The sequence below is a fragment of the Agrilus planipennis genome, unplaced genomic scaffold (assembly GCF_000699045.2).
Source record: "Agrilus planipennis isolate EAB-ADULT unplaced genomic scaffold, Apla_2.0 scaffold220, whole genome shotgun sequence".
NCBI classification, from domain to species: domain Eukaryota; kingdom Metazoa; phylum Arthropoda; class Insecta; order Coleoptera; family Buprestidae; genus Agrilus; species Agrilus planipennis.
In genome coordinates, this window is record NW_020439189.1 from 501,445 (window position 1) to 514,133 (window position 12,689).

Below are 12,689 nucleotides of genomic sequence, written 5' to 3' on the forward strand. Positions count from 1 at the left end.
TTGGACTGGTGTATGGTCTGAAATTTTTTGATCTGTAGAGTTAATTGTTTTATAATAATTAAGTATTATGGTTGTTAAAACATTTAAGATTTAAATACAATTAAAAATACCTGTATCTGTAATTTTATTTTTTTACGTTCAATTAAAAAATAAAGAGGTATTACGGGAATTTTTGATCAGAAATAAACAACTAACAACAATTGTTTTTTTAACAGAGTTACATTAAATTTAGATTTCGAATGAAGTTGTTTTGCAATTAATTACGCTTATTGCAGCATTAATTAGTTGTACTTATTTTATATTTTATTTTAATGAAGGAAATTAATGCTTTTTCACTTTCATTCGTCGTATTACGGAATAAGAAAAAATTGGACAAATTAGTTTCCATCAATTAACATTAAGATTAAATAACACCTAAATAACGTTACTACGCTTGTAAAGCTTAGGTTAGGCACATATATCTACAAATATATACAGTTGCTTAAAAATTAAATCTAATTGGAAAAAATACATAACGCCTTTTAAGGGTTATAGGATTTAACAAATGAGAATCAATTCAATATTCTTAATAAATAAACAAATAAAACTAAATCTTTTTATGTCATGATGCGGCTAATTAAAATTTGAGTAATTCGATTAGTATCGATTATCAGTGCAATTCGAAATTAATTACAGAATGTTTTAAATAGACCTAAAACTAATTTTGTACTTAGAATTAAGAAAATGAAGACAAAAAATCGCATCAATTTTTTATAAAAGTTATGTGGGAATTTCTATTACTCTTTTATCAAATTAATATTATGGAACAATAGTTTAGGAGTTTGCCACCCACCCAAGACAAACGACTTAAATTTTGTAAAGGATTACTCGGAATCCTTGACTAGACATTTTCGATTTATTACCCAATGCTTCTCAGAGTTGTTTTTTGTTGGTTGTTTTAGAGTAGTATTACTGCAGCAGCTTTTATGTCTGGCACAAATTTGATCACAGATCGTCCATAAGAAAGATAACTAATTAAACAGATTGCATTTGATAATTTAACAGAATTTCAACTTCTGCAGTAAATGTACAATGTTGAACAGAGAGGTAATAGCTGGTAATATTTGTGATCAATATAGGTACAGCAGGAACGTTAAATTTGTTGAATATATGATTTTAGAAAAACATAAATGTCGTTACACTTATCGTTAGAAGAATGTTACCAAGCAATGGTACACGATTTACTTACACTTATAACAATTTTTATTTCTCCATCTAATATTTGTTACTGTTACGTATACTATAATAATTGTAATTGAAAATAAAAATGTTACGAAAGGTCGATTAAAAGAAAATTGTTGATTTTTTGGATTAACGAACAGTAAAAAAAAGTATGACATTTTTTAATTATTAATGGTGGTTACTATGAAATGTTAATGTGAAAATTCATTTTCATTTTTCAATCCACTACAAATTACCTCAAGTTAATGAGGGAAATATTTTGTTGCTGTTGTGACAACAAATGGAACACATTCAATAAACATTAATAGTAAAAACAAGGGTTAGAGGCAGAAATAGGTGTAAAGAGAGGCAAAGAAAGGACTAGATTAGAATACTGTTCGCAAATATGTAGTTCCAATTTTCTGGAAATGCAAAAATTGAATCAGGAGTAGGGTTGTAACGTATATCTGGCTCCTTATCAGCAATTACGAATTACTAACAACTTTATATTTTATGTTCTCTAGAATTACCACGTACAAACCATAAGTTTGAAAAGTTTTCTATGTACCTACAGGGTAGATCAATTTATTTGCATGGATCTAGATTAGAGATAATAAAATTAGTCACGAGCTCAAACATTCTTCGATATAGAATTGTTTTTTAATTTTCGATTATTTTTCATCTCCCTTGTTCTCAGGGAACTTTTTGGAGTAAAATACAGTAAATACAGTAAATTTTGACTTTAAAATTTTTTCGTTCTAATTAAACAGAATCAGTGTTATATTTTAAANTATAAGTCATCATATCAACAAAAGACATGACAAAAAGAAAAGAATCAAACCAACAGTTCACCATTTGATACCCGCAAACATTTTCATTGAACATTTGTTCAACATTTGAACGTTGACGTTCAATTCAATTCATTATCAGTTATAGATCAAAGGGACAATTATTTATTTACTAATTTTTTATGATTGAATAATTAAAAATTAATGAGTTTTTTGACTTCGAAGTTGCCCATTTATTCTATTTATTACTTTATGTAGCTGCGAGTTTAGTTTGAAATGTTATCCAATCATGTCCTTGATGCTGGCATAACAAAGTGGCCATTTTTAAATGGCTCTTTAGGGGCTGATTTGGGGTTAAGGTTAATAATTAGGGGTTTATAATTTGTAATTATTGATTTTTTACCATTCGCAAATAAATTGTATATTTGAAGAGCTGAATCGTTTAAACCACGCCCTAACAAAGAACTCATCTTAGAACTTACAAAAGGGCTAGTGGGCTAAATTGTAAATATCGCTTTAATATTTAGATCAATTTTCCATGGATCCTGTAAAATATCCTTGTTAAATTTAGAAACCGTTCAGTTAAGTACACAGAAAAAGAAATTAATTACAGTTAAAGAAACTGTTTCACAATGCACTTCGTTATAAGACAGACACCCTGAATATTTACTGATGATATTGTTTCAGCTTTGTGCAACTTTGGTGCATCGAAACCCACAAAAATCGAGGATTATTTATCTTTATATTAGAGGGAGAAATAATATCGAATTTGTACTTTCTGTACGAATTTTTTAAAGTAAACACAATAAATTGCATACTATTTTACAGATGTGCTTTGGACGTACTTTGGTTTTTATAATAATTATTGTAGTAGATATTATTATAAATATAAAGCTTTAACATTCTGACACTGAATGTCCAGTGGAAGTACAATAAGTTTTTGGCATAACGGTTTAATTCCTATTTCTTCTTTTTTTCTTCTTTATTCTTTTAAGACTAAATAACTTTTCAGTCACAAAAATAGTTATAACACACTTATATAAATAAGTAGCAATCTTTGTAATCTATGTAATCCAGTCGAAGTAGCGAAAAATGTTCAGTTTAAAAAAAAATCAGGACCACCTTCTCTACGTGATAATTATTAGAAAAATTGTAAAAATTTGTTGTGTGTGTTTTGAAATGTGGGAACATAACGAAATAATCGTGTAAAGATGCTAAAAAGTGGGAGTTTTGCGGTTTGAGTATTAAAAATAAAAAAAATAATAAAAAAAGTAATTCATAACTTTTTGCGAAATACATTAAAAACCCACTTTTTTTGCACATTTGCTGTTCTTAAGTATTGTTTTTTTTTCAAAATATATACATCAAATTCCTACTTTTTTTTCATAACTATTACGCCGAGAAAGTGTGCGAAATTTTTTTTATGAATCTATTTCGACTGGACTAACGCACGTTCACTTTTATTACAAACACAGTTTTTACGCTTAAGTCTTGTGCATGGAATATAAACAAATGCAGTGTTTTTATGGCTTCGATAAGTTTGGATTTTAATTTTGCAACTAATCCCTTACTATGCATTCACAAGGTGATGTAACGTTTTTCATTGGACAAATTGAATTCTTTACCATTTAGCCTTAGATTCTTTTCTTTTTTAATCATGCTTTCAAAGAAAGACATGAAACCCCTTCGATTATATTATTTATCGGCGCTCACTTAAAACTCTAGGACTACAATTAATATATGATTTTATTAGAATGGGTTTTTGTATGACACTTTTGGTTAAAACTTATTATTATTGTGGCAGCCTTTTTACTTGGCCTAACTTATTATTGATTGTTAAAACAAAGTGTTCCGAGCAACAACCAATTAGAAGCTTCGGAATGCTTTAAAAGCAATATTTGTGATCAATATAGGTACAGCAGGAACGTTAAATTTGTTGAATATATGATTTTAGAAAAACAAATGTCGTTACACTTATCGTTAGAAGAATGTTACCAAGCAATGGTACACGATTTACTTACATTTATAACAATTTTTATTTCTCCATCTAATATTTGTTACTGTTACGTATACTATAATAATTGTAATTGAAAATAAAAATGTTACGAAAGGTCGATTAAAAGAAAATTGTTGATTTTTTGGATTAACGAACAGTAAAAAAAAGTATGACATTTTTTAATTATTAATGGTGGTTACTATGAAATGTTAATGTGAAAATTCATTTTCATTTTTCAATCCACTACAAATTACCTCAAGTTAATGAGGNAACATTATCTAATCAACAATTTTTTTGTCCTTTTTTAACCGCATTAAAAAATTTATAAACTATTGTATAAAAAACCCAGTTGAGTCCTCCCAGTCGTCAATACTTGGACCGAAAGAATCGTTAAAAAACTGGTCGATTTGCTTGTACATATGTATGAGCGATTTCTTACTGAAATCGTGATCTTCATCGGGATAAATCTATAATAATATAATAAAAATAATAATTTGCTTACTTACCTCCTTACCTAACACAAAGAATCAACTTCTAATCAATAATCGTTCTCCTTTTTAATTTATTGCTACAGAAATCAAATCTTATACGTTATAGGCGAAATGTATGTGTTGTTGTGATATTAAAATGTTGTTTGGTCCCCTTCGATTTCCATAATAAAACTCAAACAACTATTTAAAAATCATCATGACCAGAAGCAAACTAATTTTTGTGTTTGCGGTTGTGATTGGATTTCGTAATTGGTTTCGATTTCTGTTTGTTTGGTAGCCTGTCAATTTGTATGTCACACAGAAACAAAGTTAGGAAATATGTTGTACTAGGTCGTATAGGCATTTGTTCCTTTAAATGTAGGGTTTATAAAAAAGGTTATTTTACACACTGTTTTTTAGTTAAAAGCAATTTCGGCTAAAAGTTCTTATTTTTAAGACTAAATTGCTTCTCAGTATTTGGTAGATTAGTGCTTCTGATTCTTCAGATCAAATGACACCAAATCGACTAAAACAATGAACCCTTTGATGCGTAATTGATAGTTAAATATTTACATAAATGGGACGTTAAAAGAACAGACCTGTTCATGACTTGAAAAGATGGACAATTCGACCGAAGGAGTTCTCAAATCAAACCAGTAAATTATAAGTCATCATATCAACAAAAGACATGACAAAAAGAAAAGAATCAAACCAACAGTTCACCATTTGATACCCGCAAACATTTTCATTGAACATTTGTTCAACATTTGAACGTTGACGTTCAATTCAATTCATTATCAGTTATAGATCAAAGGGACAATTATTTATTTACTAATTTTTTATGATTGAATAATTAAAAATTAATGAGTTTTTTGACTTCGAAGTTGCCCATTTATTCTATTTATTACTTTATGTAGCTGCGAGTTTAGTTTGAAATGTTATCCAATCATGTCCTTGATGCTGGCATAACAAAGTGGCCATTTTTAAATGGCTCTTTAGGGGCTGATTTGGGGTTAAGGTTAATAATTAGGGGTTTATAATTTGTAATTATTGATTTTTTACCATTCGCAAATAAATTGTATATTTGAAGAGCTGAATCGTTTAAACCACGCCCTAACAAAGAACTCATCTTAGAAGCTACATTTAGCTCCATCCGTCACCAATTTGCAAAATGCATCAGTTGTTTGAAAAAAATTTTGCTATAGTGACGGCTTATTTTTGAGAAACAATTATTATAAAAAATTTTGTACTATTATTTTAAATGGATTTTAAGAAAAAGTTAATTTTCTTTCAGCAAGAATTGCTTCTGGGATTGCGCGAAATTTAGGGTTTTAGTTGTTCATTTATATAGTTGGGTTTCACAGAACTCCATTTGATTTCTTTTACATTCTCTAAGTTGATAAGTAATTAGACAGGTACTTACCAATTGTCGGAACAAAATTCCATGTTCGATGAGGGATTTCGTAAACAAAATGGAATGTTGATTTTTCACAGTTGTATCTGCTGTACCGTGGATTAGCATAAAATTTCTGTCGAGCAAGTTCGCTGATCTTCTTGCCAAGTCAACTTTTTCGTATTCTAACAATTTTTCCGATGGTAATCCCATGTAACGTTCCGTGAAGTACGAATCTGAAATAAGGACATTAACATAAAAGATCAGGGAAAGCGTATTTATTATTTTACACCACTACACATACACGTATAGTATAGTAGTAGTTGATGGAGCAAAGGTCAGACGCGCCCTTGTATACCCCCAAATTTATATGTCTTGAATACAGTGCATTAAAGAAAATTCCACAATCTTATTTTACCTCAGATTCTTCACGGTTAAATATGGACAAAGATTAACGTTATATATTTGAGATATATTTCTATTTATCAAAAATTCAGTCTGTTATGTTCATAAATTCGAAATATGAGAAAAAGCGAGAAAGAAACCTAGGAATGTGTTGACAAAGCTCTTTCATATCACATACTCGATCCTTTTCTAACATATGAGACCTTTTGGAAAGTTCTAAAAATTTCTGAAATGATCGAGAAAACTGCAGAATGTGTGCAACTGTTACAATCGATCTAGAATGTTCTAGAAAATTCTAAAAATTTCTCGAAAGTTCCAAATTGTGTGGAACTGTCAAAATCGATATGGAATGTTCCAGAAAGTTCTAGAAATATCTGGAATGATCTGGAAAGTTCCAAATTGTGTACAACTGTTAAAATCGATATGGAATGTTCCAGAAAGTTCTAGAAATATCTGTAATGATCTGGAAAGTTCCAAATGTCCGCAATTAATTTAACCCGAGCAACGCCGGGTTTCGCTGCTAGTTATTTTATAATAGACATTGTATCAATATTCAATATTACTACTAAATATGTAATCAGATTACTTTTAGTCTCCTTCCCGTACTCCTATGCGATCATCTCGAGAAACCTAATAATTTCACGTAAAATACAGTAAAAAAATTAAAACTTTTTTTTTGAATTGAAACACAAATACATTGTAACATACAAATCCCACCCCCCATTCTTCCGCCACCTATAACACTTTACGACGTTTTACAAGAACCTTTTACCCCCACCTTCCCCTAAACTAACCATGAAGTCTAGCATTCTGGATTTGCACCGCAGTGTGTTGTCTGCGATTTCGCTTTACATCTGCAAAACGACCGGCTTGAACTACACCAAAGAACCAAACAGAACTGTTCAATTCTTCTAATTTAAGCCGTCAATTTAAATCGGATGAATCCTGTAGATGTTCACCGTCATCAAAGACGAAACATTGACAACAGATAAAATCATAAAGTCCTGAACATTACTGTAACTAACCGCACCCCAATTCTAAGTAATGTTTACGTTATAATTAGTCTTCTACGTAACAATCAGTTTCGTTATACAAGGTTTAGACTGTGTATGTAAAACTTATTCCCCCTTTCATAAAAATATCGTTTACTCTTTGAAATTGGAAGGGCGACAATATATGCTACCTCTGACGTTCCTGCGTTAAACGTTACACGGTTTGCAAGACATGCTTTAATTAAAGGCAAATTGCTAACAAACAAGCAGAGGTGTGCAAAGTCTACAAAGTAATTGTAAACAACATTGAGTAATTAAAAGGTATATATATATAGGTAGCAGTAATATTACGGAACACGTACATAATAACATGGTGGATGCGCCAGGCAGGTGTTAAAAAATTATCTTCATGCATTTCCGTAGTTTCCTGAACACTCGCTGGTTATTATCTTTTCATCATTATAATCATTATCATCATAAGGTCGTCAGTCCTAAGAAAGGTTGAGCACGCACCTCTACTCGTTCAGATCCCAAACTAATTTCCCTTAAACTGAAACATCCCACGTCCTTAACTATTTGTGAACAGCAATCTAAACTAGGTTTGCCTCTGCTTCTCTTAACTCCCGTTTCTGCTTCTAATATGTCTAACTAACCTTTCATACCTGACAAGGTGTCTTAGCAACCTATCTCGCCTATTTCTTCCATTGCGCCCTCTGTTCTCCTACTGTTTCTAGTACCTTCTCATTTTTAACCTNATGAGACGTCCCATTTTTCTGATATTGATTGGGAACCCGGAATAGAATCGCTGTAAAAAAAACGTTAATCGAAATAACGTTGTTTCCCCCGAGGATTTGGCAGATTGATGCGAAAAGGAGAGGACGAAAAACTAATTATATACTTACACCTTTTTAAATAAAAAGGAACGTGTAGAAGAGGGAGTTGAGTTCAAATTTTGGGGTTCTTGTTGTCTGAAGTTTTCTTTTCTTTTCGGGAGGTGTAGGAAGTTTAGCGCATTAAAACATTTCACGATTTAAAAATTTTTAAATCTCTTAAAATAATGATCATGGAAGTAATAAAAAAAAAACAGTTTCAACCCTTCGTCTTTCAATACATCAATTTGGTACCGCAAAAATAATATTATTTTGTCCGAAAATAACATCTTTTCGGAAGTTAGGTAAGATGGTACAGGGCTGACGCTGGAAGCTGGCGGAAATTTTAAAATGGCGTGGATGCGCGGTGGCAAAAGTAGGCAGTTTTAGGTATAAAGATTGCAGCCCTCTTTCTTCAGTATTCCTATCAGGGGCGTAGATTAAATATTTAAAAATAGGTATCAGTGAGCAAGTAATAGACAGACAAACAGAAGAACTAATTGTTGATGTTGGTGACAGTGATAGAGATTCCCATGATGACAGTGAATGTGAAAACTAACTATAAAACGAAAGCAATAGGTTTATTTTTTCTTTTTGGTAAGTCATGTTTTTACATTATTTTCTAGTACGCTACTGTCCTATCTGTATTAATACTATGATTTACTCTCACTGAAAGCTTATTTGTGTATCGGTTCCAAGTGACTTACCCAAATAGGTCATAAATGGGCAAGTACCTGCGCGACAGCTCGCCAGCTTCCTTCATCAGACCTATACAATTTTTGTTTAGCATAAAATTTTCTATAGATTAGTTCGGAAAGGCATACTCATACGTAAAACAATAGCGCAGTATAAAGTGACGCTCGAATCAGTCGTATTCACGTCCAATCAAATTAAGAGTGGTAAATACAAACAGGATGTAGGCAGGAATGGCCTTCATCTCCCCTACAACTGAGAGGAACAAATTATCAGTTTCGGCAGGAAAAAGGCCAGGACTCTTCTGAAAATCCTCACACGTCACGGACAAAAGCGCCACTACAGGAATAAATTGGGACTAACCACCTGTTCTTCCTGTCGTTTTTGTGACGAGGAGGTGGAAACTGCTATCCACATCCTCTTTCATTGTTCTGCGCTGAATGTAGGCGTCTTACTTTTAGTTACCATGTGACGCTCGACGGATATCTTCTTTTTGAAAAGTTTCCTTTGAAGCGAAAGCGGAAAAGGTAACTAAAAGGGATACATGGGAACACCCGTGTTTTCAGAGGTCTGAACTAGCCCAAACACGAAATAATAATGAATTAAGAAGTTTTTCATTACGGTTGTATTGAATATCTGCATTTGCATCCGCAACTGCGGAACATCTGCAGGAATGTTAATATCCGCAGCTTTGTTCGCATCGGCAAAGTGAAACTGTAAAATACGCATCCTTATTCGTACATACTTATAGTTATAAGGATATTTAGCGGATATTTGCTGTGCTACATCATGTTATAAAAATAAAAGGATTAAATTATACTAACTACTTTACTAAGTATTTTCAGAAAAAAAAAAACGAAATATTCGTCTATTAGGTTTGTAACCAGAGGTCTTGTTAACTTGACAAGACTGAGCGATTCTAAACAAATGTTCGAGCACTAGAGAATTCAGATCCAAGTTGTGATCCCATGGATCTATATTTTATTATTATTCACACCCTATGTAATAATTATTATTTATTGTTTCGAATTTTCAATTTTAACTATATGGAGAACAAATAACCTATAACGATTAGGGAATCAAAACAAAAACGCAGCGTTTAGGAAACCAAAATGACTAAGCCAATCCAGGTTATATTTGAAAATGGTTAATATTTTGCATTGTTTTGAATAGCGTTGACTAATACTGCCAGGATCATTTATATTTCTCAAAGAATTTAGTCTGTAAGATATGCACATTGAGAGATTTATTGCAGAATTCAAGAGTATTTTCTACAATAAAATCTGCCTAAAATGGAGTGAAATATTGATAGTTTTTGTAGTTATTTCCTCTACTTATTCTTATGTAAGTATTTTGTCTTAAAAAGAAATAGGCACAATTAAAAAAGTACTTACAGAATCAAGATCATAGGGAACGCTACTTCCTCGTAGTCCCGTAAAATGGCTGGAAGGAGCATCCTAACTTGAGCTTTGAATCCCTCTTCAACTTCAACTTGGAACTTTTTGATTTGTGGAGGAGCCAATCCATTAATTTTCTTCCTTAATTTTTCTGCTGAATCTAGAACTGCTATTCGCGTGTTGGTGAACGTTTCCACCAAAAATAGAACCGGAATTTCTGGTCCCAAACACTCTTGGACGTAATATCGGTACGATTGGCTAAATATCACATTGTTGTAACTGCACACGTAATCTACCAGCATTGAGCTATTAAACGTTGTCTCGTTGTCGTATTCCATGTCCATCGACAGATTAAAGTTTACGTTAGCGTGACATGTCATACATGTCCACGGTTGTGACGAATTAGTGTCGCCAATTTTGAACAAATGTCTCACACCTGGACTGTTCTCATTCGTGGCAATTGCGTAGCTGAAAGAGAAAGATCGAATTCCAACTAACATCATCATCATCATCATCATCATAAGGTCGCCAGTCCTAAGACTGGTTGGACACGCACCTCCACTCTTTCCTATCCTGAGCTAAACTTCGAATTTCCTTAAAACTAGAATAACCCACAACCTTAACTATTTGCGAACAGTAATCTAACCTAGGTCTACCTCTACCCCTCCTAACTCTGCCTCTAATATGTGTCTGACTAGACCTTCATATCTGAGAAGGTGTCCTACCAACCTATCTCGCCTATTTTTTATTGACTTCCATAGAGTCCTCTGTTTTCCTATTCTTTCTAATACCTCTTCATTTCTAACCTTTTCTACCTACGTCATCCTCATCATTCGCCTATAACACCACATTTCGAAAGCTTTTAACCTTTTCTTTTCCGCCGCGCCCACTGTCCATGTTTCGCACCCGTACAACGCCGCGCTCCGCAACATTCATATTTAATTTTGTCTTTCTTTAAATTAACCGTTCGCGAACATAGAAGTGACTTCCTTTTATTAAAGGCGATACGACCCTGCGCTATCCTCTGCTTTATATCCCTACTACTCCTTCCGACCTGACTTATCTGACTTCCTAGGTATCTAAAATCAGCCACTCGTTCTAATTTTTCGTCTCCTATCTTTATATTCGCTCTTTCCTTACTTTTTCTTCCTTTGCATACCAGTATTTTAGTTTTACTTTTATTTATTTTCATACAGTACTGATCTGTCAGTACCGCTTCCATTTTATTTAAAGCTATCTCTAGGTCCTCCTTGCTAGATGCTAATACTGCTATATCATCTGCAAATGTAAGCATACTAATCTTTTGTCCCTGTATATCTATACCTACAGTTGTACTGTCTTTAGTAATGTTGAACGCGTCTTTGATATATACATTTAAGAGTATAAGCGTTTGACAGTGTACATCCTTGTTTGACTTCCTTCCTAATATTTACTTCCCTACGTTGCAGCCCTAGCTCTATAACATCCTGTTGCTCTTTATACAAACTAAGTATCATTCTTCTATCTTTGTAACTCATCCCTACATAGCATGTTCGATATATTGTTGAAACTCATAAAGAATTGCCCAAAAATTTTAAAGAATTTTATATATGCCCGAGTACGTACTATCCAAAATTGGCCATTATATGTAGATGCTATTGCAATTTCATAATTTTTATTACGATAACGATTTTTAGATCTTTAATTATGAAACCGAATCCAGAATTTCAAAATTCAGAATGATACATCTAATATGGTGGATATTTTGAAAAAAGTCATTCAATATTTTTTAAAGTCAGCAAACCATTTATAAGTCATCAAATCATATCAATAAAACACTTGACAAAAAGAAAATAATCATATCAATAGTTTGTCAATTGACACCTGCAGACAGTGTTATGCGATCGTATCAACTTTTGAACATTGATGTCTCATTCTGTTAATTTTTATCAGTTACACATTGCAAAGAGGATTGTTTTTCGATCGATTTGATACTATTTAACGTTAGATATGAATAGAAACTAATGAGTTCTTTAACGTTGGATTCTTCTATTCTATCTATCAGAAAATGAAGGTTGCAAGCGTTTGAAATGTGGTATTATAGGCGGTTGTTAAAAATACCGTGAATAGAAAAAGTTAGGAGTGAGAAGGCATGGATTAGAGAGAGTAGGAGAACAAAGAGTTTTATGGAAGTCAATAAGGAACAGGAGGGAGGGGATGGTAGGACACACATTGAAGCACGAAGAGTAGTTAGAGACATTTGTATTAGAAGCATGAAAAGGATTAAAGAGCAGCAGGGGTAGACATACGAGGGTGGATTGATAAGTTTCCGGCCTAACCAAGAGATGACGCCACTAGGCCTACCTTGAGGTGACATTCTATAGTACCATCCTTGGATAGCTTGTAGCTATAGTTTCAGCCCGATCTCCTTGCTAGTGTAGGTTTGACAGCACGCTGAACAAGACGCCTCTGTGGTTTTCGTAAAAATGGAAAAGCAGGAAAATCGT

The 12,689-nt window shown here is 32.7% G+C and overlaps 1 protein-coding gene across 1 annotated transcript in view; it reads right to left on the bottom strand.

Annotated features, from left to right (window-relative positions):
* Window positions 1–4,284: 4,284 nt before the first annotated feature.
* Window positions 4,285–12,689, bottom strand: part of LOC112905515 (dipeptidyl aminopeptidase-like protein 6) — a gene marked incomplete at its 5' end in the record, with an annotated part of 21,294 nt that continues 12,889 nt past the window's right edge. The window contains 4 exons of the mRNA XM_025978089.1: window positions 4,285–4,451; window positions 5,878–6,083; window positions 7,997–8,049; window positions 10,201–10,671. Coding sequence (XP_025833874.1) covers window positions 4,314–4,451; window positions 5,878–6,083; window positions 7,997–8,049; window positions 10,201–10,671 — 868 coding nt within the window. The remainder of the gene's footprint in view (window positions 4,452–5,877; window positions 6,084–7,996; window positions 8,050–10,200; window positions 10,672–12,689) is intronic.